The sequence below is a fragment of the Dipodomys merriami genome, unplaced genomic scaffold (genome assembly GCF_024711535.1).
Source record: "Dipodomys merriami isolate MVZ:Mamm:240054 unplaced genomic scaffold, mDipMer1.0.p SCAF_4, whole genome shotgun sequence".
Classification (NCBI taxonomy): domain Eukaryota; kingdom Metazoa; phylum Chordata; class Mammalia; order Rodentia; family Heteromyidae; genus Dipodomys; species Dipodomys merriami.
In genome coordinates, this window is record NW_027205603.1 from 81,488,329 (window position 1) to 81,511,140 (window position 22,812).

A 22,812-nucleotide genomic window follows, 5' to 3' on the forward strand; every position below is an offset into this window, starting at 1 on the left:
AAATCTTAGCTTTCTGAGTAGCTAGAATTACAGGAATGAGCCATTGGTACCTGGCTAGATTTAACATTCTTGATGAACAGAACAATGGGTTTAACATGTACAGTGCAGCTCAACTGCTATCACTAGTTAAAATAGTGGCTTACAAGAATTTTCTCAGTTATACTTTTCATTATTACATTAGATAATGGTTACACTCCATACTTAGAATAATAAAAAGTACATACAAGCTGAGATCTGAGGACTGTGATTCAAAGCCAACCCTGGCAGGAAAGTCTGTGAGATTCTTTAGTTAACCACCAGAAAACTGGAAGTAGTGCTGTGGCTCAAAGTGGTAGAGCACTAGCCTTGAGTGAAAAAGCTCAGGGACAGTACCCAGGCTCTGAGTTTAAGCCCCTGGATATGGGGTGGGGGATGGAATTAGGACTTTTAGGGGGTTTCATGTCATTAACTTTAAATTATATTTTAAATACTGGATTGATGAAAACCAGACTTGGGGAATTAAAAGGAGTGTCTCTAGAGTAAGATGACTATGGGCTCTGTCACTACGTGAGGGGATCTTGTGAACCAGTCATGGAGTCTTGACAGGCCTCATTTTACTTTTCTGTTAATAGATCTAGTAACAATAGGACTCTCTCCTATGGAATGAAAGGAATGAAAAAGGCTAAATACATGGTAGCAGGTAATCAATATTTGTTGAATAATGTTTCATAGTTGGAGTTCAATTAACTTCAGTTCTGCTAATGAGGGTCTGAAAACATAAGACTTAAAGCTACTATCCTTGGATAGTGGAGATAAACTTAGGCAAGGGGCAGTGTTTAGCACGTTGGTTTCAATGAATTACATGTGGCAGGGTTGTGGCTTGTTCTCTATGCCTTAGATTTATGTATTGTTGAGTTTTGGGCTAAGCATCTTGTTAAAGTTCTAAGGGGTATCTGTCATGCTATAATGAAACATTATTTAAAACTGAAAAAAAGTGGCAAAACTGCTGAAGGTATTTTCAGTTGTTATCAATTATAATGTCTAGGTAATTGCTAAGGCAGTATAACAAATTCTGAAAGGAAGTTTCCAAAGACTTTCTCCTAAGAGCAAAAATGAAGAAACATGTTGGATTTCTGTCTTTAAAAAGTTAAGAAAGCAGAAAGTGAGCGGCCACAAGCCCAAGGTAGACAAAGCCATGGTTCTCTAGATTCTTTCTCCTGGGCGGCTCGACACTGTCGGCACCAGCTATTCCACATTTCTGCTCCCCAAATACCTACATTTTCCAATTCTGCATCTTGGAAGGAGCTCAACGTTCTCCTGCCACAAGATGCAAAACCTACTCTGGCTCCCTGGGGCTCTGGTCTACCTGTGGCTCCTGGATGCACGGGGGTAGTGAACCCCCGGTGGGTTCTCTGTGACCAGGAGCGGAAAAGACAGCCTCCCCTCCCAGGTCTTTTTCTCAAGGTGGCTGATTGCTTAACCGTCCATCTTGGGCCACCCGGGATCCACCTATTTGGCAAACTGGACCATGGCAATCAACGTAGACCCAGGCGACCAACTTCCCTCCCGTGTGCCCAGCGCGCCACATCCAGGCCCCGCCCACCTGGTGCAGGGGGCGGGACAAGCCCGCCGAGAGACCCCCTCTCCGCCCTCCAGCCCGCGGGCGGAAGTGACGCAAACCCCAGCCATTTCCGGCGAGCCGAAACTAGGAAGAAACTTGGCGCTCCCCTCGCGCCTCAGCTACCGATTGCCGCCGTCTGCACCACCGCCGCCGCTCCGTACCCCGTGGCCCCGGCCGCGCTGAGATGCTGGGAGGCCTGGCCATGGGGCAGCGCCGGGCTTCCTCGGCGTGAGGCGCGGGGCCGCCCGCGGGCTCCCCTGCCAGGCCCGGGCGGGCGGCGTCGCTGCGGCCGCGGCCCCGCCGCCCCCCCCCCGCCCCCTCGGGCGCGGGCACCATGAACATAGACGTGGAGTTCCATATCCGGCACAACTACCCTTGGAGCAAGCTGCCGGCCAACGTGAGGCAGGTACGACCCGCGCCGGGGGCCCAGCCCCCTGGAGGCTCGCGCCCCGCCCCGCCGTCACCTGTTCCCACTCCTCCCTTCCGGGTCCGGGGCTTTGGAAAACCGACTCGTAGCTCAGGGACGAGGAGGGGACGCTCGCGGTCCCCCGGCGCACGACGGGCCGTGGTTAAATGAGATGGAACGGTGTCCACTGGCGTGACGCGCCGGGCGCCTTTGCCCGCAGCCGGCACCGGCCGGGCGCCCACGGCAGCGAGGGTCTCAGACGAAGTGCTTGACCTCCAGAACTTCCGGATGATGGGAAACGGGACGAGAAGAAGGAATGCCACACGGGGTGACGCACCTCGCCGACGTACCATCGTGGTAGTCTATGCGGGAGCAAGCATAGTTGAGGGAGGCAGGTCAGTTGGGTCTTGGAGGACCAGGAAGCATTTAGCTGATGTAAAAAGGACTAAAGACTTCCCGGGAGAGGGAATACCATTTCAAGTCTCCAGAGTAACCAGCAACTGCATCTCATCAAAAGTTTGGAGTTGTATGTGTGTTGATGAATTTGGAGGTGGGTCTGTTGAGTGCCTATGGAGTGGAATCAGATAAGACAGGGAAAGCAGGCAGGGCCTGCTTTTGAAGGGACTGTGTGCTTTGTTTTGCTAGACTTTGCCCTCCGGACAAGCTGGGTTTGCTAGGGATGCATCAACAGGAGAGTGACCTGAGATTTTTGAAGGTTAATTAGCTCCAGTTTTTGAGTGGTAGTTTTACTTAGCTGGTTTTAGCAGATATTGCACACCTAGTCGGCGATTTTCGGCAGTCAAGACAAAGACCTGCCTTCATGGAGCTTACATTTTAGCAAAGATAGACCCTAATATAAAATGAATGAATTTGTAACATGGCAGGTGGTGTTGAACCTTAAAAAGGTAGTGATAATGTGGTACATGAGGCATTGTTTCTCTTCCATATCCTTCTATTCTACTTGGTTGAGAGTGAAATTCTGTTTTCCACCATTCTGTTTTCCGCTGGTGCCGAGCAAGTGGTATTGGAAAGCTTGGGGTGGTGGTAGTGATAGTATTAGGATCCTTGTATTTAATAAAGTAAATACCAAGAAGGTGAAACATGTCTGAGGTGCGTGGGAGCTAAGGAGGACTGGGTGGAGGAACAGATAGAGCAATGGTGGATGAATACAGGTACCATACTCAATGTACAGGTGTGACCTTTGAACTAGGAAACTTTAGGAGATGAATAGGAATGAGATTGATGGGGGAGAGAATGATGGAAGACATGACACTGATCAAGATGCATTGTGGATGTAAATGGATATGTTAAATCAAAACCCCTTTGTACAACTATTGGAAGATAATAAAAATAATATAAAAATAATTCTTGTAGCATATTTTGATTTTCTCCACCATAATCGAATGAATAATTTAAGAGTGGTAACATGACTTGGCAAAGAAAATGCTTTTCACTGTAAGACAGCAGAACCTAAGAAAGGGAAATAATACATTCCTAGTATTCTTGAGTATTTATGGCTGATTGTGTGGCATTGGTCTGAAACTGGGAAAACAGTTCTAATCCTGAAGGAGCAAGTTTTTCTTGTGAAATTTGAATGAAGCTTTAGTGGACAATTTTGTTCCTTAGAGTTCTGTGGTATATCTGAAGACAGCTGGAAACATCAACCTTCTTTTCTGTATTTCCACTTTTCCTCTTTACCAAACGAGTGGAGCACAGTGAAACAAAGATGAATGAATAGACTATGCTTACCACAAATAATTCATTTTAATTTTTTGCTGGAAAAAGGCTTTTTGAAACTTCAGTTATTAAAAATAATCACAGATCAGGGTTAAAATTAGGTCCAAATGAAATTGAACTGATTTTGTGTGTGTGGTCACTTTTTTGTTTAGAATACTATGGCCATTAATAGTTGTCATACAACCCATCTGTACAAGTTTACATGCATAACCTTTAGCCTTCCCAGTTCTTCCTGAGGTCAAGCTCCATCTTAGATCACTACATCAACTTTCTTTCTGGTCCCTTGTCCTCAGAATAGGACCTTCCCATCTATTCTCCACACTGCGCTCAGTTGAAGCTTCTAAAATGCAAATCCAGGCCTACCATCAACTGTCTCCTTTGTATTTTAGCTTTTCTTTGCATCTCCAATGTTCAGTCCTGGGAGGTGTTCCTGACCTCCTGATCCTAGAATCATCCTTCTGTCCTCCTTTGGGTCTGTTTGCAATGCCCTGCACGGCACAGTTTGCTGGCCTCAGCTCTCAGCCCAGGATAGTGTGATTTCTGGTTTTATTCCTTGTTATACCTTTGTACTCCAAGAGCCTATAAGTAGTTGGCTTGTAGTAAGGATTTGTCTAATGGACGTTCCTGGGCAGCTAAAGCTTATTTTAAAAGCGGGAGAATATTCAGAAGGCAAATTGTATAGATACCAAGTACTCCGATAGGATTTCCAGTAAATTTTGATGGGCTTACTTTGGAAATGACTCATTTCCAGTTCAGAAAGCTGGAGGAGGGAGATTCATGTTTTCAAAACATGTATTTCAAGCCAATTCTTTTTATATAGATGAAATGGAATTTTTATAAAATGTGATCTGGGTCACACTAGGCTTTATACATTAAAATGTTGTAGGTAGGAATATTTTTTTCTAGTTTACCCATACCTTGTATTCATTGTTCAAAACAGATTGTACTTTTATTTGAAGAGGAATCTTGCAGTGAGTTTGTGTAATCTAGGAAGGATAGGTTTTTTAAATGTGTGGGTTTTGTAGGGGAGGAATACACTGTAGAAACTGCATGTTGGGATTGGGGTTGTTAGGTGCAGTGGTTTTATAGAGTCATTGTACTTTAGGATCATCTGCACAATGGATGCTCTATGGCTGGTACCTTGTTCCCATGCCTTCCTTTCATCTGTATGATCCTTTTATATGCAGCCCAACTTAGTGGGTCAGACTTGGTCAGTATTTTTGCAGACCCACCATTGACTTAGAGCAAAATGCCATTTTCTCCTTTTCTTTTTGGTTTAAAGTTGAACCTGTAGTAGCAACAATGTTTTAAAATGGAAACAGATTTGGGGAAGTATCAGAGGGGAAGTCTCTGAACAAAGATTATTTTTGACGCCAGACCCCTGGGGACTGACTTACTACTTGAGCCAGGTTCCCAGTCCTTTTGCTTTTAGCATGAGATATATTGCCTGTTGCTTTTTCCTGCCCTGACCTTGAACCTCAGTCCTCTTTGCTTTGGGACTGCAAGTGTGCATTACTTCCCCTGGCTTTGTGGTTTTGTTTTTATTTTTTTTATTATTTTTATTGTAAAGGTGATGTACAGAGGGGTTACAGTTACATAAATCAGGAAGTAAGTATATATATATATTTTTAAACAGTGTCACCTCTTCCCTCTAACTTTCTGTTTTTGAAATAGAGTCTCACTTACTTTTGCTTAGGCTGCCTTGAACTATTTTTTTTTAATTGTGAAAATACTGTACAGAGGGGTTACAATTATATGGGCAAGGTAATGAGTACATTTCTTATCAAGCATTGTTGTCTCCTTTGTTTCCCTTTCCCATCTCCTCCCCCCCTCCCCCCTTCCCCCTGCCTTGAACTATTATCTTCTCATCTCTGCCTCCAAATATGTGGGATTGCAGGCAGTTGTCACCCAGGGCAAAGACATTTCACTTACATATTTGTTTAGGGAAGAGTAAAGTTAACCTCTAAAAGTTAACCTTTACTGTGGATTTAGGTATTTGTGTGCCAGCCATACATTGCTTAGTTAGGGCCAGTGAGTACTTATTGGTGCTTAATGTTTAATGTAGAGTTTATGTCCTCTAATGAGGCTTACAAATAAACATAGATCCTTATGTGTGAGTGGCTTGATTTATACTTTTTGTTTTGGACTTAACTAGTAATAGAAGTTGAAAGAGAGAAAACTATTAAGTAAGGATTTTCAAGAAGAATAGCAAAATCTCCAGTTTGGAATTTGCTAAAGGCTTTAGGGTGTGTGTGTGTGTGTGTGTGTGTGTGTGTGTGTGTGTGTGTGTGTGTGTGTGTGTGTGTGTGTGTGTGTGTGTGTGTGTGTGTGTGTGTGTGTGTGTGTGTGTGTGTGTGCAAAATCTCCAGTTTGGAATTTGCTAAAGGCTTTAGGGTGTGTGTGTGTGTGTGTGTGTGTGTGTGTGTGTGTGTGTGTGTGTGTGTGTGTGTGTGTGTGTGTGTGTGTGTGTGTGTGTGTAAATTTGACAGATGATTCCTTAATTTCAGTCCCCTAAATACCTTCAGTTCTGACTCTAGGTTTGCTGCTAATGTGGAGAAAGGCAGAGTAGTTTTTCAACAATTAATTACTCTTAACTAGTTAGTATGCTAAAACAGATAGTAATGGTATAAGCATATAATCATTCTGGCATTAGTGAGTTCCCTTTAACTGGAAAAAAGATACTTAGTTCTTTCACATCATGTTTTACCATTTGTGTCCAGTTATGGGCCATGTTTAAATGTACTTTTATCTGACTTGCTATGAAGATGGCTTGAAGTAAAATATATGTATCTGGATATTGACTTTGGCTTTCAAAACCCTATAGGAAATATAGCGAACTAAATCCTCTGATATTTCTGCTATTAAAGATGTCAAGTTTTACTTTATGGTGTGTTGGAAAGCCCACATTTAGTAATTAGAAAAGTGAAAACAGTCATATTAAATTAACTTTATGGTTACATATGTATGTTATATTGGCTTATTCTTTGCTTTCTTGAGAACTCCAACTTTGAACTTAGAATTCTTGAGTGCACAGCTAGAAAGTGTTGGCTTAGTTAAAAATAGGGTTGGTCCTTCATGTAGATTGAACCAACTGCTTATAAAATATGCAACAAAAGAAGTAGATCTGTTATGAACAAAAATAGAAATTTTACTTACTGTGATTTCCTAATCAGTAAAATATAAAAGCTATTTACATTTCACTTACCTTGTATTATAGGTATTATAAATAATCTAGACATGAATTAGAACGTTCAGGAGGCTGTCAAGGCTAGGTGCAAATATACCATTTTATGTAAGGGACTTGAGCATGCCTAGGTTTTGGTATCCTTGGAATGGTAGAACTAACGCTCCCTGGATACCAAAAGTATAGCCATATACCAGAATTCCAAAATTTGTCTAAATGTCTTCTAGTGAAGCTACAAGGAAACATTATTATTTATTTTTATTATTATTCTAAAGGTGCAGAGGGGTTACAGTTATATAAATTGGGTATAGAGTACATTGCTTTTTGGACAACATTTTATTTATTTATTTATTTTTTGTGCTGGTATAGGGGCTTAAGCTAAGGGCCTGTGCTCTACTTTGGCGTTTTCATAGGGATGTAGCTCAGTGGTAGACCTCTGACTTAACATACATAAGGCCATGGGTTTGATCTCCAGCACTGCAAGCCTCCCCCCCCCCCTTCCCAACAATAACAGTGACAAAACAGCAAAACAACAACAATAACAATAACAGCAAAACAAACAACAAAAAACCCTTTGGGTAAATTTAGTGATTTATTTTTGAAAGTCACAGTGCAAAGAAGCATGTTAAATTTTTGTTTTCATATTACAGCTGGAAAGTTTATAATAAAGTTTAAGAAAATATTCTTTATTCAGTTCTGAAAATTAGAGGTGCCATGCAAAATTAGGGGTCATAGTTTTGAACTTTTATGGGAAGAGTACTGTTGTTCATTTTGGAAGCTATTTAATGTCTATAATTTCTTTTAGTGCCTTGGAAATTCACAGAGGGAGTATGAAAAGCAGGTTGTCTTGTACAGCATCCGCAATCAGTTACGCTATAGAAGTAACCTAGGTAAGCAGAGGTATTTCATATTGGAGTGGAAATTGTTGATTAGTTGTCATCCTTATAAACCCCTCTTGTCTTTTCATTGTATATTTCACAGTACTGAAATTATTCCATTATAGACTTTAAGATTAAACTCTTTACTGGCCTATTCTGTCAAACAGTAATTTATACTTACAAGTTGGTGTTTCTTTTTAATTCTTAAGAAAATTACTTCTTTAGAGAATCGTTAATAGATTTGTTTTCTCTATAGAATATTAATTGTAATCCAGTCTCCTCTTTTTATCTGAAGGTAGGAACATAGGCTAGAAAATAAAAGGTACATTAGTTCTTAATCATTTCCTCCTCTCCTTATCCCCCTCCCTATTTTTGAGTGCTAGTGAGTGAACTCAGGACCTTGAGCTGTGTTTGTTAGGGAGACTCTACTACTTGAATCCATCTATCAGCCCTGTTGCATTGTATTTTCAACATAGGGTCTTGATTTGTGCCTGGGCCAGCCTGGGTTTCAGTCCTGATTGAATATCTCACATCACTGTGGATGACAGGTGCATGCACCTAGCCATTGGTTGACAAACGTTTTTGCCTGGATTGGCCTCCAACTACAATCCCCTAGTACCTGCCTCCCAAATAGGATTACAGGCTTGAGACACTGTTCTGCTAGTTTTCGATCATTTCCAACTTTTGAGTTGTTGTCATTGGTTTTCTGAATAATATAACTTTAAGGTAAAACTATAATAACTGGAACAAATCTTAAACAGTTAGCTTCATGTTTTTATTTTTTACTCTTCTTAAAAAGATTTTCTTTTTCAGATTGCTTTGGTTATTCTATTCTGTTGTTCTGCATATGTTGCCCTTATTTTAGGCATTTTTTTTTTTTTTTTGTCAGTTGTGGGGCTTGAACTCTGGGCCTGGGCACTATTCCTCAGCTCTTCAGCTGAAGGCAAGCACTCTACCTTTTGAGCCAGATTGCCACTTCCGGTTTTCTGGTTGTTAATTGGAGATGAGAGTCTCATGGACATTCCTGCTTGGGCTGCCTTTGAACCTCAATCCTTAGATCTCAGTCTCCTGAGTAGTAAGCCACCAGCACCCAGCTAGACATAATATTTTAGAAATATTTTTCCATAGAAATAAGTATTTTTCATGGAAGTTAAAAAACTTTTTACATTAAAAAACAACAAAACAAAATGGCAAATAGAAAATATATATTTAGTTTTATTAAAAACTAGAATGCAGTTTGGTTCTCTTACAAAGGTGTATGGTGAGGATCATAGACTTACAGCTTATTTGGTACTTCTTGGTGGGCCTTGTTCATTTGAAGCTTGTTTTCTGATTTGACAAGAATTACTTCTTTTGCCTGTTCTGTTATATATTTTCCTTATCTACTGTGAAATCTGTTTCTTGTGATCTAAGTATTGTTTTGTTCTAGTTTAGACTATTTTATTTGTACTTACTTGGCTTAAATATTATTTTAAAAATTAATACTGGTTTATAAGATATTTTGTTAAAATTGTATTGAGTATGCTTGAAAGAAAGGTGGACAATTGCCCTCTCTCTTGTAGTTAAACATGTCAAGAAAGATGAACGCAAGTACTATGAGGAACTCCTGAAGTATAGCCGAGACCATCTCATGCTGTACCCTTACCATTTATCCGATATTATGGTAAAGGGCTTGAGGATAACACCATTTTCATACTATACTGGGATCATGGAGGTGAGTTTACAGTGAGTGAGCCATTAAGATGGGGATGGGGCTACCTGGCAGGGGCTCTGCAGCTGATGAGCAGCTCTAGGCCACAGCAGACAACATGGTTTCTGAAGTTCTGGTGTGAAGAGGGTGGCTGTTACACGTTAACTGTTTGAGCCACACTTGTATAAGTGGCTGTCACTGACATTTCCACGTTGGAAGGGTACCCATTTCTATGCTGTGATCTTGAAGGTACTCTTGACCTTTTGTGATGTCATGGCATAAATCAAACATTTGTATTAGCAGTCTGTACAAAGTTTGTTGCTTTTAGGGTGTACTTAAGGTTGAAATGTGGGTTATGGAATTGAAAGTTAAGCTTAGAGAAACATCAACTATTAAGTTTCATCTACTTAACTTTTAACTAAATGTATATACAATAAATGATTACATAACCCAACATATAATACAAGTGTCAAAAAGAACTGTATTAGTACTTGATGTTACTCTGTAAGTACTAACATTCAGTTTTTAGTTTTTGCCAAAGGCAGTTTGTATAAGGCTGTGTTGAATGACTTTAACACTAGTTACATACAGTTTTTAAGTGGGCTTTATGTAAGGATTGTTTCTGTAGTGTGGGGTTTACTAGACACTTAAAAAGCTGAGAGAAGCCTAGACCTGAAGGAGCTGAGAGCCTGCAGTAGTATGATGGTTAGCTGCTATTGTGATGTGGCTTGGTGGCTTTTAAATGAGCTCCCTTTGGAAGTGGCGCTTTTACTAACCGTCTGTGTTTGTGGTGTTCCCTCATTTTGAGCTCCATAGCGCCAGTATCAGATTCGAATAAGGAAGCTAGCAGCTGATCAGTATCTTTGGGCAATCTTTGATCCTTTTCCTTTTGTTGTCCACAGATTTAAAAGATATATCTGTTTGTTTGTAGTTTCTGTTCTTAAGCCAGTTAGTATAGCTCCTGGGTTGAGAATGGGGTTTATCCTGTGGTAAACATTTGGTTTGGTTTATTGTTAGAGAAATAAATTAGACTTCAAAGAAGCTAGGCCCAGAATTTAACTCTGGATTCATAGGAGCAAAGCCTGCCAACTGAATAGGATCTTTGTTGGTTGCATATGTTGGTAGAGCTGTAACACATTATTAGCCTTTTATTTTTTCTCAGGGTAGGAACCAAGGGTTAGGTATGAAGTGTGAGAGTCTGGAACTTGAGCTGTAAGAAGGGCATTCCTTGCAAAGCTTCCATGGGGCAGAGGTTACATACAGTCATGTAGAATAATGAGAGAAACCCAAACCCAAAAGTCTCCCATTCAGTTATTAGGTAGGTCCCCAGGGTTAGTACCACAGTATAACATGCATGCTTTAGGGTGCCAGACTGCCTCCTATAATGATTACTGTTAATCTGTTTGCTCATAACAATATATGTATATATATTTATACATATTTTTATCCGTATCTAATAACACTTGTCACTTCACATTTTTATTACTTTTCTTTTTGAAAGGACATTATGAACAGTGAGAAAAGTTATGATTCATTGCCCAATTTTACTGCTGCTGACTGTAAGTATCGGATTGTGCTGTATAGGTAATGTTCAGATTGTTTCATTCCCCATGCATGTTGTCAGTAATGTGCTGTGTTTTTAACCTGAAATATATGAAAACTAAGATGAGTAAGCAACATTATTAATGGAAATTTTACTGCATAATTCAAATCAAATGTAAGATTTAGTCTGAATTTCTAAAAAAAAATTTTGAAATAGTAGAATCAGAAAAAGACTAATTACATATTTCTACAGAATTAAGTTCTTTTTGGATATTTGGGCCACGTGTACTAAGTGAGGAGAAAACTTGTTTACAATATGTAGCAGCAGAACATTGCAAACATATTTGCTGACATCTTAAGTCTATTTTAATAATACATGTATTTAAAATGTGACAGTTCTTTGGATAAGTAGCTTCTGCTGAGAACTACACTTGTACTTCTTAAAATTGGGATGACTTCTCCTTTTAAAATATGTTCTAGTTAGCATTCAAAAGGCAGCTTGAGTCCGCCCTTCCCAAAGTTTAGTTTTATATTTTGATAGAAGAATTCTTTTGAATTTATGCTGATGGATCATGTGAACACAAGCTGAGGACTTGCCATAAAATTTCTTGAGTATCCTGACATTTTAAGATGTATTCAGTGTTTTTAAAATAAAGGACTTTCTTTCAGGCCTGAGGCTTCTTGGCATAGGAAGAAACCAATATATTGATCTTATGAATCAGTGTAGATCATCAAAAGTAAGGATTTCCTTTTCTTTTTCATGTTTTGGTCTCCTTGTCACATACTTTGATTAGTATTTTTTTTTAAGTGATAGAAATAATCAGTTGTTAACTTCTTGAAAATGTACTTAACCTAGAAACAATGAGCTTATCTTCAGTATTCACTAGATTATAGTTTAAGTGATTAGAGAAAAATATTTACAGCATATGACATTTTTTAAATTATTATTACTATTGAGCCATAGCTCCACTTCTGGCCTTTTGGGTGTTTAATTGAAGATAAGAGCCTCACAGACTTTTCTGCCTGGACTAGCTTTTTTTTTTTTTTTTTGGGTCGTGGGGCTTGAACTCTGGGCCTGAGTGCTGTCCCTGATCTTTCTAGCTCAAGGCTAAGAGTCTGACGGACTTTCCTGCCCAGTTTGGCTTTGAACTGTGATCCTCAGATTTCAGCCTTTGAGTAGCAAGGATTACAGGTGTGAGCCACTGGTACCCAGCATATAACATTTATTTTTAAAAAGTAATTTTATTCTGTTTGTCTTTTTACTTGCCCATGCTAGCCCTAGAGTTCATTAATTGACGTATTCATTTTTATCTTTTGAGTTTTATTGAGTTTTAATATTTAGGTCTAAGTTTAATGATTAGTGTTATGAAATAACTTCTTTTGAAACAATTTAATATGATTCGCTAGTATTAGACATTTTATAAAATAATTAAGATTTTAGATGTAAGAGTATGAAAAAATACTTAGCCTGTTGTAACCAATCTTTTTTATTATATGATTGTTAAAATAAGAAAGTGATACCTTTAGGCTGCTTGCAAATTCTCTAATGCAAATTGCAAATTCCCAAATCATGCAGAAATTTTTCAGAAGGAAAACTGCCCGTGATCTTCTACCAGTAAAGCCAGTGGAAATTGCCATAGAGGCATGGTGGGTGGTACAGTCTGGATACATCACAGAAGATGACATCAAGGTACAGAGAATGAAACATAGAATTTTTATTTTTAATATTGTTTTGCAACTTAAAAAATTTTTTTTTGTTAGTTGTGGGGCTTGAACTCAGGGCCTGGGCTTTGTCCCTGTGCTCTTTTGCTCAAGGCTAGCACTCTTATCACGTTGAGCCACAGCTCCATTTCCAGTTTCCTGGTGGTTAATTGGAGAGTAGAGTCTGATGGACTTTCCTGCTTGGGCTGGCTTTGCAGCGTGATCCTCAGATCTAAGCCTTTTGAGTAGCTAGGATTTGAGGTGAGCTACCAGCAACCTGGCTTCTTTTGCAACTTTTAATTACAATTATATAATTTTTAAAAAAGTAACATTTGGTTTTCCTGCAGAAAATCAAATGAATTCAAAGTCAAAATGATCTTAATAGGGTGGAATATTGATGGAGTTTTAAAGATACTGTTTATGGTGAAGATATGTTTGTGGTGACTTGGCTTAGATACAGTAGTCTAGAGTCTTAGAATTTTTATATATACACTATTGTGTTTTTGTTTTGTCTCATTTAATTCTCATCACAACCCAAGGGGAAAGTATTATTTGTTTCTCTAATTCACAGATGAGATAAATGAACACAGAGCAGTTAATGGCTCAACTCAGGGAGAAACTGATCCAGGATTTTGCCTTGATAATTTGTTTTTGAAACTCTTTATTAATCACTGTGTTGAAATGGTAGGTGCCTGATGGGAATGATAGTGTCAGGGCAAGGGAAATGGTATTCTCAGAGGTCAGACTACATTTAATGTGAACTCTTTACATTTTGGAAGGGATGTTGGTTTAGAGAAAGGGGCAGGTACCAAGTGGGTCCAGAGACTAGTTCGTATCTATGTGTAATGTCAGGTGAGTGTATGGTTTTTTTTTCTTTTGGTCCGCGTATTTTTCTTTGAGGGCATATTAAATTCAAGGAATGGAAGGCTTTGAAATTTTCCTTCCATGTAAGTACTTCCTGATGGAGAGAGCTGTCAAACTTTTGTAAGCTACTGAGCCTTGTCACAAATAATATTCATGTATTTTTTTTATTTTTATATTTCAGTAGTGATACTGTGTTTTGCATTCAGCATCTAAACAATCTAAAGCACTTCCTTGGCCCTTTTCTTTTGTTATTTTTTCTAATTACCTCTCATGTGTATGCCCAGGCTGGTCTAGGAATACTATTTGTGGTTTCTTCTAGATGGGATAACAGATAAGTATTGTCATGCCCAGCCTTTATTAGTTGAGATGAGATTCTCTCAGACTTTGTGCTTGCGTTGGCCTTGAACTTCCTTTCTTTTTTTTTTTTTGTCGGTCATGGGGCTTGAACTTGGGGCTTGAGCACTGTCCCTCAGCTCAAGGCAACTGCTCTACCACTTGAGCCACAGCGCCACTTCCATGGCCTTGAACTTCCATCCTTCTGATCACTGCTTCCCAGTTAGCTAGGATTACAGATATAGCCATTGTACATGTGGAGATTCTGAGAATGAAGTTCTGGTTTGAGAAATGCACAATCAACAAATAGGTCTGGTTCCTTTTCAGAGGACTAAATATTGGCGTTATCAGTGAGCACTTCTTATGGAAAGCACTTACTTGTATTTAGAGTGCATTTGTTTTTCAAATTCTTCTAGTACTTATTTTGGCACCTCACTGGTTTGGTTACAGACATTAATTTTTTTTTTTTGTTTAAATTCTAGAATGACAAATGAAACAAATAGTTCATTCCGCTAATGTTGTTATAATTATTAGTTTCAACATGAAGAGATTTTAGGAGACTGATGAATTAATTTGGACAGAACTTAATGGAAAATATTTTGCTTTTCTTAGATATGCACTTTACCTGAGAAATACGCTATTGATAAGATCATCGATTCAGGCCCTCAACTCTCTGGATCACTAGATTACAATGTAGTACATAGTAAGTGGTTAGTAGAAATGGTCTTTTGTCAAATAAAAACTTACTTTAAACCATCTATAATTAGTATCAGTTACCTTCCAATTAGGTGCAAATCGTGCCTGTTATTATTTTAAGTGTTGGAATAATCCATTATTTTCCAGTGACTGTAATCAGTCACATACACTAGAAATTTATACAAATGAACAGTAAAAACAAGTTTGTATTTGTAAACATATGTTGGAAACCCAAGATTTAAAAACTTAAAAAATAGCCCTTTTCTGTTATTTTTACTTCCTATAGAATTCAGTTGTAAGAATCTATTTTATTTTTTGTTGGTTGTGGGGCTGTTGCTAAACTACTGCACTACCAGTTTGAGCCACAGCTCTACTGGTTTTCTGGTGGTTAATTGGAGATAAGAGTTTCAAGGACTTTCCTGTCCAGGCTGGCTTTGAACCTCGATCCTCAGATCTCAGCTTCCTCTGAGTAGTTAGGAGTGTGTACCACCAGCGCCAAGCCAAAGCCAGGAATTAGCTTTTAAAAAAATTAGCATTTAAAATATTTAAATCAATATTGTATAATTCTACATTTAAAAGAAGATACTTCTGCTTCTCTAGGTTTGTATAACAAAGGATTTATTTATCTGGATGTACCAATATCAGATGACAGTTGTATAGCAGGTAAGTGTGTGCTAACAATTTTTAGGGTTTATTCAATGATTCCTTTGTGCTGAGTACTGCTTTATCATCCTAACAAAATACAGGAATCATTTAGAATCTTACACGCTAACAATCTTAAACGTTAGGATTTTTGTGAAAGGAAAACATCTTTTTTTATATTGTAACCCATTGAGGTTATTAAATTCCTTATTTCATTTTTGTTATTTTGGCATCCACACTTTATTAAAATACTAAAGCTTTAAAGAACTTCAAGATAAATTTCTCCCAGTCCTAAACCAAGTTACTACCTTTTAAATTCATGTCAGCATTTAGTCCTTGTTCATTGCATATCATTTATCACATATATTTAGTTTTTGTTGTTTTTCTTATCACGTATATTTAAAGATACAGATGTGTGTGCTCCATATTGTCTCTTTATATACCTTTGTCTTATTTTTCATGTTACTGTTATATTTTCGTTTTTATTTCCTCCATGTTTTACCCACATCTTCACATTACGCTAATATTGAGAGCCTGTGTATCCTCTTAGACAAAGTGCATGTGTTATTTTATTAAGCCACTCTCCAATTGTGGTTATTTAGGATATTTCTAGTTCGTAACATGGAACAATCCAATTCATTACAAAGGATAATCTGAAGTGATTTCAGATAAGTTTCAACAAAAATGCAAGTGGTGGTTAGGTAATAGATACACACAAAGGAGGTTTTTTTTTTTTTTTTTTTTTTTTTTGCTAGTCCTGGGGCTTAACTTCTGCATCTGGGCACTGTCCCTAAGGACTAGCACTCTACCACTTGAGACACAGCCCCAGTTCCGATTTTTCTGTTTATGTGGTTCTAAGGAACCGAACCCAGGGCTTCACGCATGCTAGCAAGCACCTTACCACTAAGCCACATTCCCAGCCCAAGAGAAAAATACTTTGAAAGGAACTTTTTTCCAATACTAGGGCTTTGTGTGTGTTAGACAGGTGTTCTATCACTTGAGCTAAGCCTGTCTTCCGAAGGGAATTATCTTGAAAGGTTCTGTTTGTTAAATAAAATATATTCCATCACTCATTAAATCTTAAAACTGCATGCTAGTCCTCTTATTGAATGGAGGTTTCTGTAATGCTTGAATAAAGTACTTTTGGAAAACTTTGATCATATCTGTAAATCTGTATTCTGTTTGGAACTTACTTTCACATTTGATGTGAAATAAAGCTCCCACTTGATTTTGTTCTATTGGTCATAGCATTTGGACAAATACTAGCTGGTTTTTCATTAACTTATTACTACTGAATGCAAGAATTACTATTTTCATGTGCTAAATTTTCCTCTGTATTGAAGCTAACTCTGATGCTCTTTTTTTCATTTGTTGGTACCATGCTGATCTGATGATAGTGACTTAGAGTACTTGTAATGTTAGTCATGACCAGGATTTCCTTGTGGGTCTTTTAAAAATAACTTTCTTAGCTATTCTGAAACTTTTTTTCATATTTACTTTCTTTTAAACATATTTTGAATAGGGAATAGGTATGATGCATAAAGGTATAAAATATATGCCTCCCACTCCTGTGCTTATCAATCCAGTTTCTTTCAACAGCCACAGTTTCATTTCTTATGTACTTCTAGAAGTTTACCCACACACATAAGTGTGTGTGTATGTGTGTGATTTTATTTTATGTTATTAGTGTAGCTCATACTTTTTATATTAACCTAATCCATATTAAACTATTTCATATCTCATTTATAGAGTTGTCTAATTCTTTTTGCCTGGACATAAATTATGGCTTAGGAGCAATTTCTAACCTCTCATCATCTTGGTTTCTTTATCTGTAAAGATTGGTTGATAGCACTCATAGGGTTAATATAAAAAGATTAGATGAAATTGTCTAAGTACTGTTCTTGCCATTAGTCTAGTACTTAAAATGTGTTCAGTAAATGTTTGAACACAGTCAGTAGTATGGAATAAGAATTAGTGATGTCAAACAGGAGTTAAAAAATACTTAGAGAGGGGCTGGGAAGGTGGCTCAGTGGTAGAGCGCTTGCCTTGCATGCCTGAGGCCCTGGGTTCGATTCCTCAGCACCACATAAGCAAAAAGAAAAAAGCCGGAAGTGGCGTTGTGGCTCAAGAGGTAGAACGCTAGCCTTGAGCTGAAGAGCTGAGGGACAGCGCCCAGGCCCAGAGTTCAGGCCCCACGACTGGACCCCCCCCCCCCCAAAAAAAAAAAATACTTAGAGAAAAGAAACCTTCAATGCTTAAAAGCTCTTAATAGGTAGCAGGGGTGATTGGGCCAAAGCAGAAAAGCAAAGGACTACAAGAAAGAGTTGCCATACTAGGTAGATAAAAAGTTTTCCCTTTTTGCCTTTCTAATTGTCACTCCTCACCCTGAGAAGAGAATTTAGCACTGGATTTAGAAAGTAAATAGCCTATCTTGAAATGCTTATTATTTTTTAGTGTCGTTTTATTTTTTTGTTGGTTGTGGAACCTGAACTCTGGGCCTGGGTGCTGTCCCTCAGCTCTTCAGCTCAAGGCTAGCACTCTACCACTTGAGCCACAGTGCCACTTCCGGCTTTTTCTGCTTTGGTGGTGCTGAGGAATTTAACCCAGGGCCTTAAGCATGAAAGGCGAGCACTCTAACACTGAGCCACCTTCCCAGCCCCTCAGTGTCTTATTTTTATCCACCTGAATTTTATCTTGTTTTTAGTGTTAGAACTAATGGAAGTTTTGAGTGTAATCAGATGTATTGGGACCAGGGGACATAGGATGCTGAAAATGCTGCAGCTTCAGCACTTTTCCCCCAGGATGTTTTCCAGAGACATATGTACAAAGGAAAGCATAGTGCTTCTTTTATTGTTGTCTGGAGCTCTCTGGTAAATGAGATTAGTGCATTTGGACCAGAGACAGGCTAGAAATTAGTGTAAGTGAACATTCAGGTGGACAATGATGGCTGGACTGTCTTCTATGCTGAAGAAGGTCTTGACCTTCTGGCCTGTGAGGAAAAGCAGATTATTCTGTAGACCTCTGGTATACATGGCAGTCATTCAGGTCTTTTCTTCTCTTAGAATAGAGTGGGAGTTATAGGGAGAATGGCAGAATACCAAAACTTTCTACCAACCTTTCTTTAAATAGCAGAGCAATTCTTCCCCTGCAGTCTTTCATTTTTTTGCTGACTAGGCATCAACATACATTAGAAACTCCATAGAGTTCCCCATAGTGAAGAAGCATTCACTTTCTTTTTTGAGCCACATCCATGCCTGCTAGCATTTCCTCTGCCTCTGGAGTTTCAAGTGAATTAAATTACTCCTTGCATTTTTTATTTTGTTTTGTTTTATTGGTCATGGGATTTGAACTCTGGGCCTGGGCACTGTCCCTCAGCTCCACTTCTGGCTTTTTCTGCTTATGTGATGCTGAGGAACCAAACCCAGGGCCTCATGCATGCAAGGCAAGCACTCTACTACTGAGCTACCATCCCAGTCCCTTTTTTTTAATCTCCAGAGAAATCATGTAGATATTGCTGTATATAACAATAATTCCGGGAGTTTAGAAAACTTGCAGTGTGCTTGGTGAAATAAAAGTGATATTCAGTCCTTTTTTTTTGTTGTTGTTGTTGGTCATGAGGTTTGAACTCTGGGCCTAAGTGCTGTCCGTGAGCTCTTCAGCTCAAGGCGAGCACTCTACCACTTGAGCCATAGTGCCACTTCCGATTTTCTGGTGGTTAATTGGAGATAGGAGTATCACTGACTTTCCTGCCTGTGTTGGCTTTGAGCTATGATCCTCAGATCTCAGATTCATGAGTAGCTAGATTACAGGTGTAAGCCACTGACACCAGGCTGATATTCAGTTCTTAAATGAGTGATTTTTCTTTGAATAGATATTTAAGCTATGCTTTCTTGTTTTATAAATCATATCACTGAGGAAGTTTATTTTGTTTATTTTAGTTCCTCCTCTTGAAGGTTTTGTAATGAATCGAGTACAAGGTGATTATTTTGAAACACTACTCTATAAGATATTTGTATCAATAGATGAGCACACTAATGTTGCAGAGGTAAGTGTTACAATATCTTGTGAGAGTTCCTAAGATTATAAATTTGTGTTAACCGGGTAAAATTACTTAATGATAATGACTATTTTAAAAATGGTACATAGGGAGATCATAAACCATTAATATACTTAAGCCACTATCCATAATTCCTGTATGTGCATATTAAAACTTTGTAAAGTTATTTTATAGTTTTGTTAGTTAACTTTATATACCTCTTTATAGTAAGGATTGTAGACTGAATTAGTTTATATAAGGCTTTTTGTATTAAAATAAAATTTTTGTGTGCTAGCACTGGGTCCTCTACTCTTATTTGGCTTTTCACTCAAGATCAGTGCTTTACAACTTGAGCCACACCTCCATTTCTGGCTTGGACTCTCTTGGACTTTTCTGTCCAGCCTGGCTTTGAATTACTATCTCAGCCTACTTAGTAGCTAGCATTATAGGCATGAACCACTAGTGCTTCGCTGTGAATTTTTTTTAAATAATTTTTTTTATTGAGATTAAGTGATTATATATATTTCACAGATTTCACAGTATTTGGCATAGTGATACTTAGTTAAAGGCACAAACACATTTTAACCTTCACAAGGCAAATTGTTATTATCATGGTCTTGAATTCTATAAGCTTTGACAATACAACTATTTCTTCCAAACTGGCTGATATGTACATTTCTTTCCTTTTGCTTTGTGTTAGCTGTTCCCTCTTTCCCTCTCATTCCCTCCCATTTCCTCCCATTCCCTCCCTCCCGTTGCTGCCCTTGAGTTGCTTAGTTCATTTTCATCGATGTCCAGTGCAGCTGATGGGACCCTCTGTTGTTTCCCTCTGATTCTGCGCCCTCCTCCTAGCTTCCCTCAGATGTGCACATGTATATACCATATATGAGGTCAAGAACATGGAGTCATTTAGAAATGATATGACAAAATAAGTGGAGGTCCTTGGTTTCTTGAGTCCTGTTTACTTTGTCATATCTCCTTGCATTTTAAATTTAACACCTACATATCAAGGAGACCATGTCTGGCTATGATTTTTTTTTTTTTTTTTTTGTCAGTCATGAGGCTTGAACTCTGGGCCTAGGCGCTGTCCCTGCGCTCTTCAGCTCAAGGGGAGCACTCTGCTGCTTGAGCCATAGTTCCACTTCCGGTTTTCTGGAAGTTAATTGGAGATAAGTCTCACAGACTTTGTTTCTAGGGCTGACTTTGAACAGTGATCCTTAGATTTCAACCTCCTGTGTAGCTAGGATTACAGGCGTGAGCCACCAATGCCCAGCTAGCTGTGAATTTTTGTATTTTAAATGAGACATAATTAAAGAACATTACCTGGATTTTGTACTCCTCTCAATGCTATAGAGGGAACAGAAATATGGAAGTTGTGAATTTGAACTTTATTCAGTAGTCTTTTAATCATTTATAATTAAAAGTTTGCTAAATAAGATTACATTTATCTATTACAATTATATAATGTTCTGATAATTCTAAGAATGAAAAAAATTTGTTTAATTTTCTAGCTTGCAAATGTCCTGGAGATAGACTTATCCCTGGTTAAGGTATGCTGTTCTTTCATGCTTTTAAATAGAAATACTGAATGGACTTTGCTAAGTGATTCTTATCTTGGTACACATAGGTGAAAGAGGTTTTGCGTTCGTTATTAGCTGCATTGGGTTGTGCACAATAAAGGGAAACTTGATTAGAAAGAAAAGGACAAGATCAGGAGCCAGCCCTAAATCAGTTTTTTCAGCTGATGGATTAAAGGCACTCACATAGTGTATACAGCCTGATTGGAGCCTTAGTTAAAACCACAACCTTGCCTTACTGGAAGCAGATGCAGCTATTGTACTGCCCAAGGTGGGAACCTTCCTTGTGGGAAGAACAGGTCTGCCCAAACTTGTCTTTCTAGTAGTGGTGTGAAAAATGTTTGCAAACCAGTAGAGGCTTAATCTGTTACATTATTTTTTTCTCTACAAATACTCTATTTTAAATGCAAATTTCCTTTATATTCCTTCTAGAATGCTGTCTCAATGTATTGCCGATTGGGCTTTGCCCATAAAAAGGGACAAGTAATAAATTTGGATCAACTTCATTCATCATGGAAGAATGTTCCATCTGTAAACAGATTGAAGTAACTCATTTATTCAGTGTGACATATTAGAGTTTCCTTTTGAAAAGAATGTAGTCTTAATACTGAACTTCTGTGAATTCAGTTTGTCAGTTGAGGTGAACCGTGGATATTAGTTTTTGTTTTTTGTTTTTTTTTGTCAGTTATGGGGCTTGAACTCTGAGCCTGGGTGCTGTCCATCAGTTCTTCAACTCAAGGGGAGTTCTCTACCACTTGAGCCATGGTTTTCTAGAGGTAAATTGGAGATAAGAGTCTTACGGACTTTTCCTTGACCAGGCTGGCTTTGAACCTCAGAACTCAGCCTCCTGAGTAGCTCAGATTACTGTCATGAGCCACTGGTGCCTGGCAATGTTAATATTTTGTGTGTGATGATCTCTTGTAGAATCGAATGAAAACTAACAGCACGTTAGGAAAAAGGCATATATTTTCCAAACTTATAATCTTGAAGACTTCTTTAATTCCTGGAAGTCTGTTTTGGAGTCTTAGTTAAGAAATCTGGCTGTATGTGGCCAGTGTATGTGGCCAGTTGAAATGCTTAGGTTTCATCTCAAAGACTTAAATAAGCCAGGCATCAGTGGCTCAAGCCTGTAATCCTAGCTATTAAGGAGGCTGAGATCTGAGGATCATGGTTCAAAGCCAGCTCCGGCAGGAAAGTCCATGAGACTCTTACCTCCAATAAACCACCAGAAAACCAGAAGTGGCTCAAATAGTAGAGAACTAGCCTTTAGCTGAAGAGCTGAGGAACAGTGCCTAGGCCCAGAGTTCAAGCCCCTTGACTCACCAAAAAAAAAAAAAAGACTTGAATATAAAATTGGATTTAGATGGATTGTTTACAATTTAAGTGCTGATTTCAGTAGCTGTTTTATTTAAGACTATATGATTTTTTAAAATGTAAATGTGTTTTTCAATAACAGGAGTACTTTAGATCCACAGAAGATGCTTTTGTCATGGGATGGCGGAGAAAGTAGAAGTCCTGTTCAAGAAGCTTCTTCGGCGACTGACACTGATACAAATAGTCAAGAAGATCCAGGTAACTCAGTTTAATTTAGAGTCTGTACATATATGTGGCATCTGTCCAAACGTACACTTCTTTTTTTTTTTTTGGCTGGTTTCCTGGGGCCTGGGTGCTATTCTTGAACTTTTTTGATTAAGGCTGGTGCTATACCACTTGAACCACACAGCTACACTTCCACTCTTTTCTTGGTAGTTAATTGGAGATGAATCTCATGGACTTTCCCTCCCAGGCTGGCTTGGAGCTGCAAACCTCAGATCTCAGCTTCTGGAGTAGCTAGAGTTACAGGAGTGAGCCAACTGTGCCCGGCCAACCATATACTTTTTTTTTTTTTTTTTTTTTTTTAATATTTTTATGATGCCTAAGTAGTTG

At 38.5% G+C, this 22,812-nt stretch overlaps 1 protein-coding gene across 2 annotated transcripts in view; it reads left to right on the forward strand.

The window, feature by feature from the left end:
- The first annotated feature begins 1,683 nt into the window (after window positions 1–1,683).
- Fam91a1 (family with sequence similarity 91 member A1) overlaps window positions 1,684–22,812 on the forward strand; it is a 48,193-nt gene continuing 27,064 nt past the window's right edge. For both annotated transcript variants that reach the window (XM_069991367.1, XM_069991368.1), the window contains exons 1-12: window positions 1,684–2,006; window positions 7,733–7,817; window positions 9,368–9,519; window positions 10,997–11,054; window positions 11,707–11,774; window positions 12,614–12,727; window positions 14,548–14,638; window positions 15,232–15,294; window positions 19,212–19,318; window positions 20,821–20,859; window positions 21,319–21,431; window positions 22,343–22,458. In XM_069991367.1, coding sequence (XP_069847468.1) covers window positions 1,935–2,006; window positions 7,733–7,817; window positions 9,368–9,519; window positions 10,997–11,054; window positions 11,707–11,774; window positions 12,614–12,727; window positions 14,548–14,638; window positions 15,232–15,294; window positions 19,212–19,318; window positions 20,821–20,859; window positions 21,319–21,431; window positions 22,343–22,458 — 1,078 coding nt within the window. In that variant the 5' untranslated portion in view covers window positions 1,684–1,934. The remainder of the gene's footprint in view (window positions 2,007–7,732; window positions 7,818–9,367; window positions 9,520–10,996; window positions 11,055–11,706; window positions 11,775–12,613; window positions 12,728–14,547; window positions 14,639–15,231; window positions 15,295–19,211; window positions 19,319–20,820; window positions 20,860–21,318; window positions 21,432–22,342; window positions 22,459–22,812) is intronic.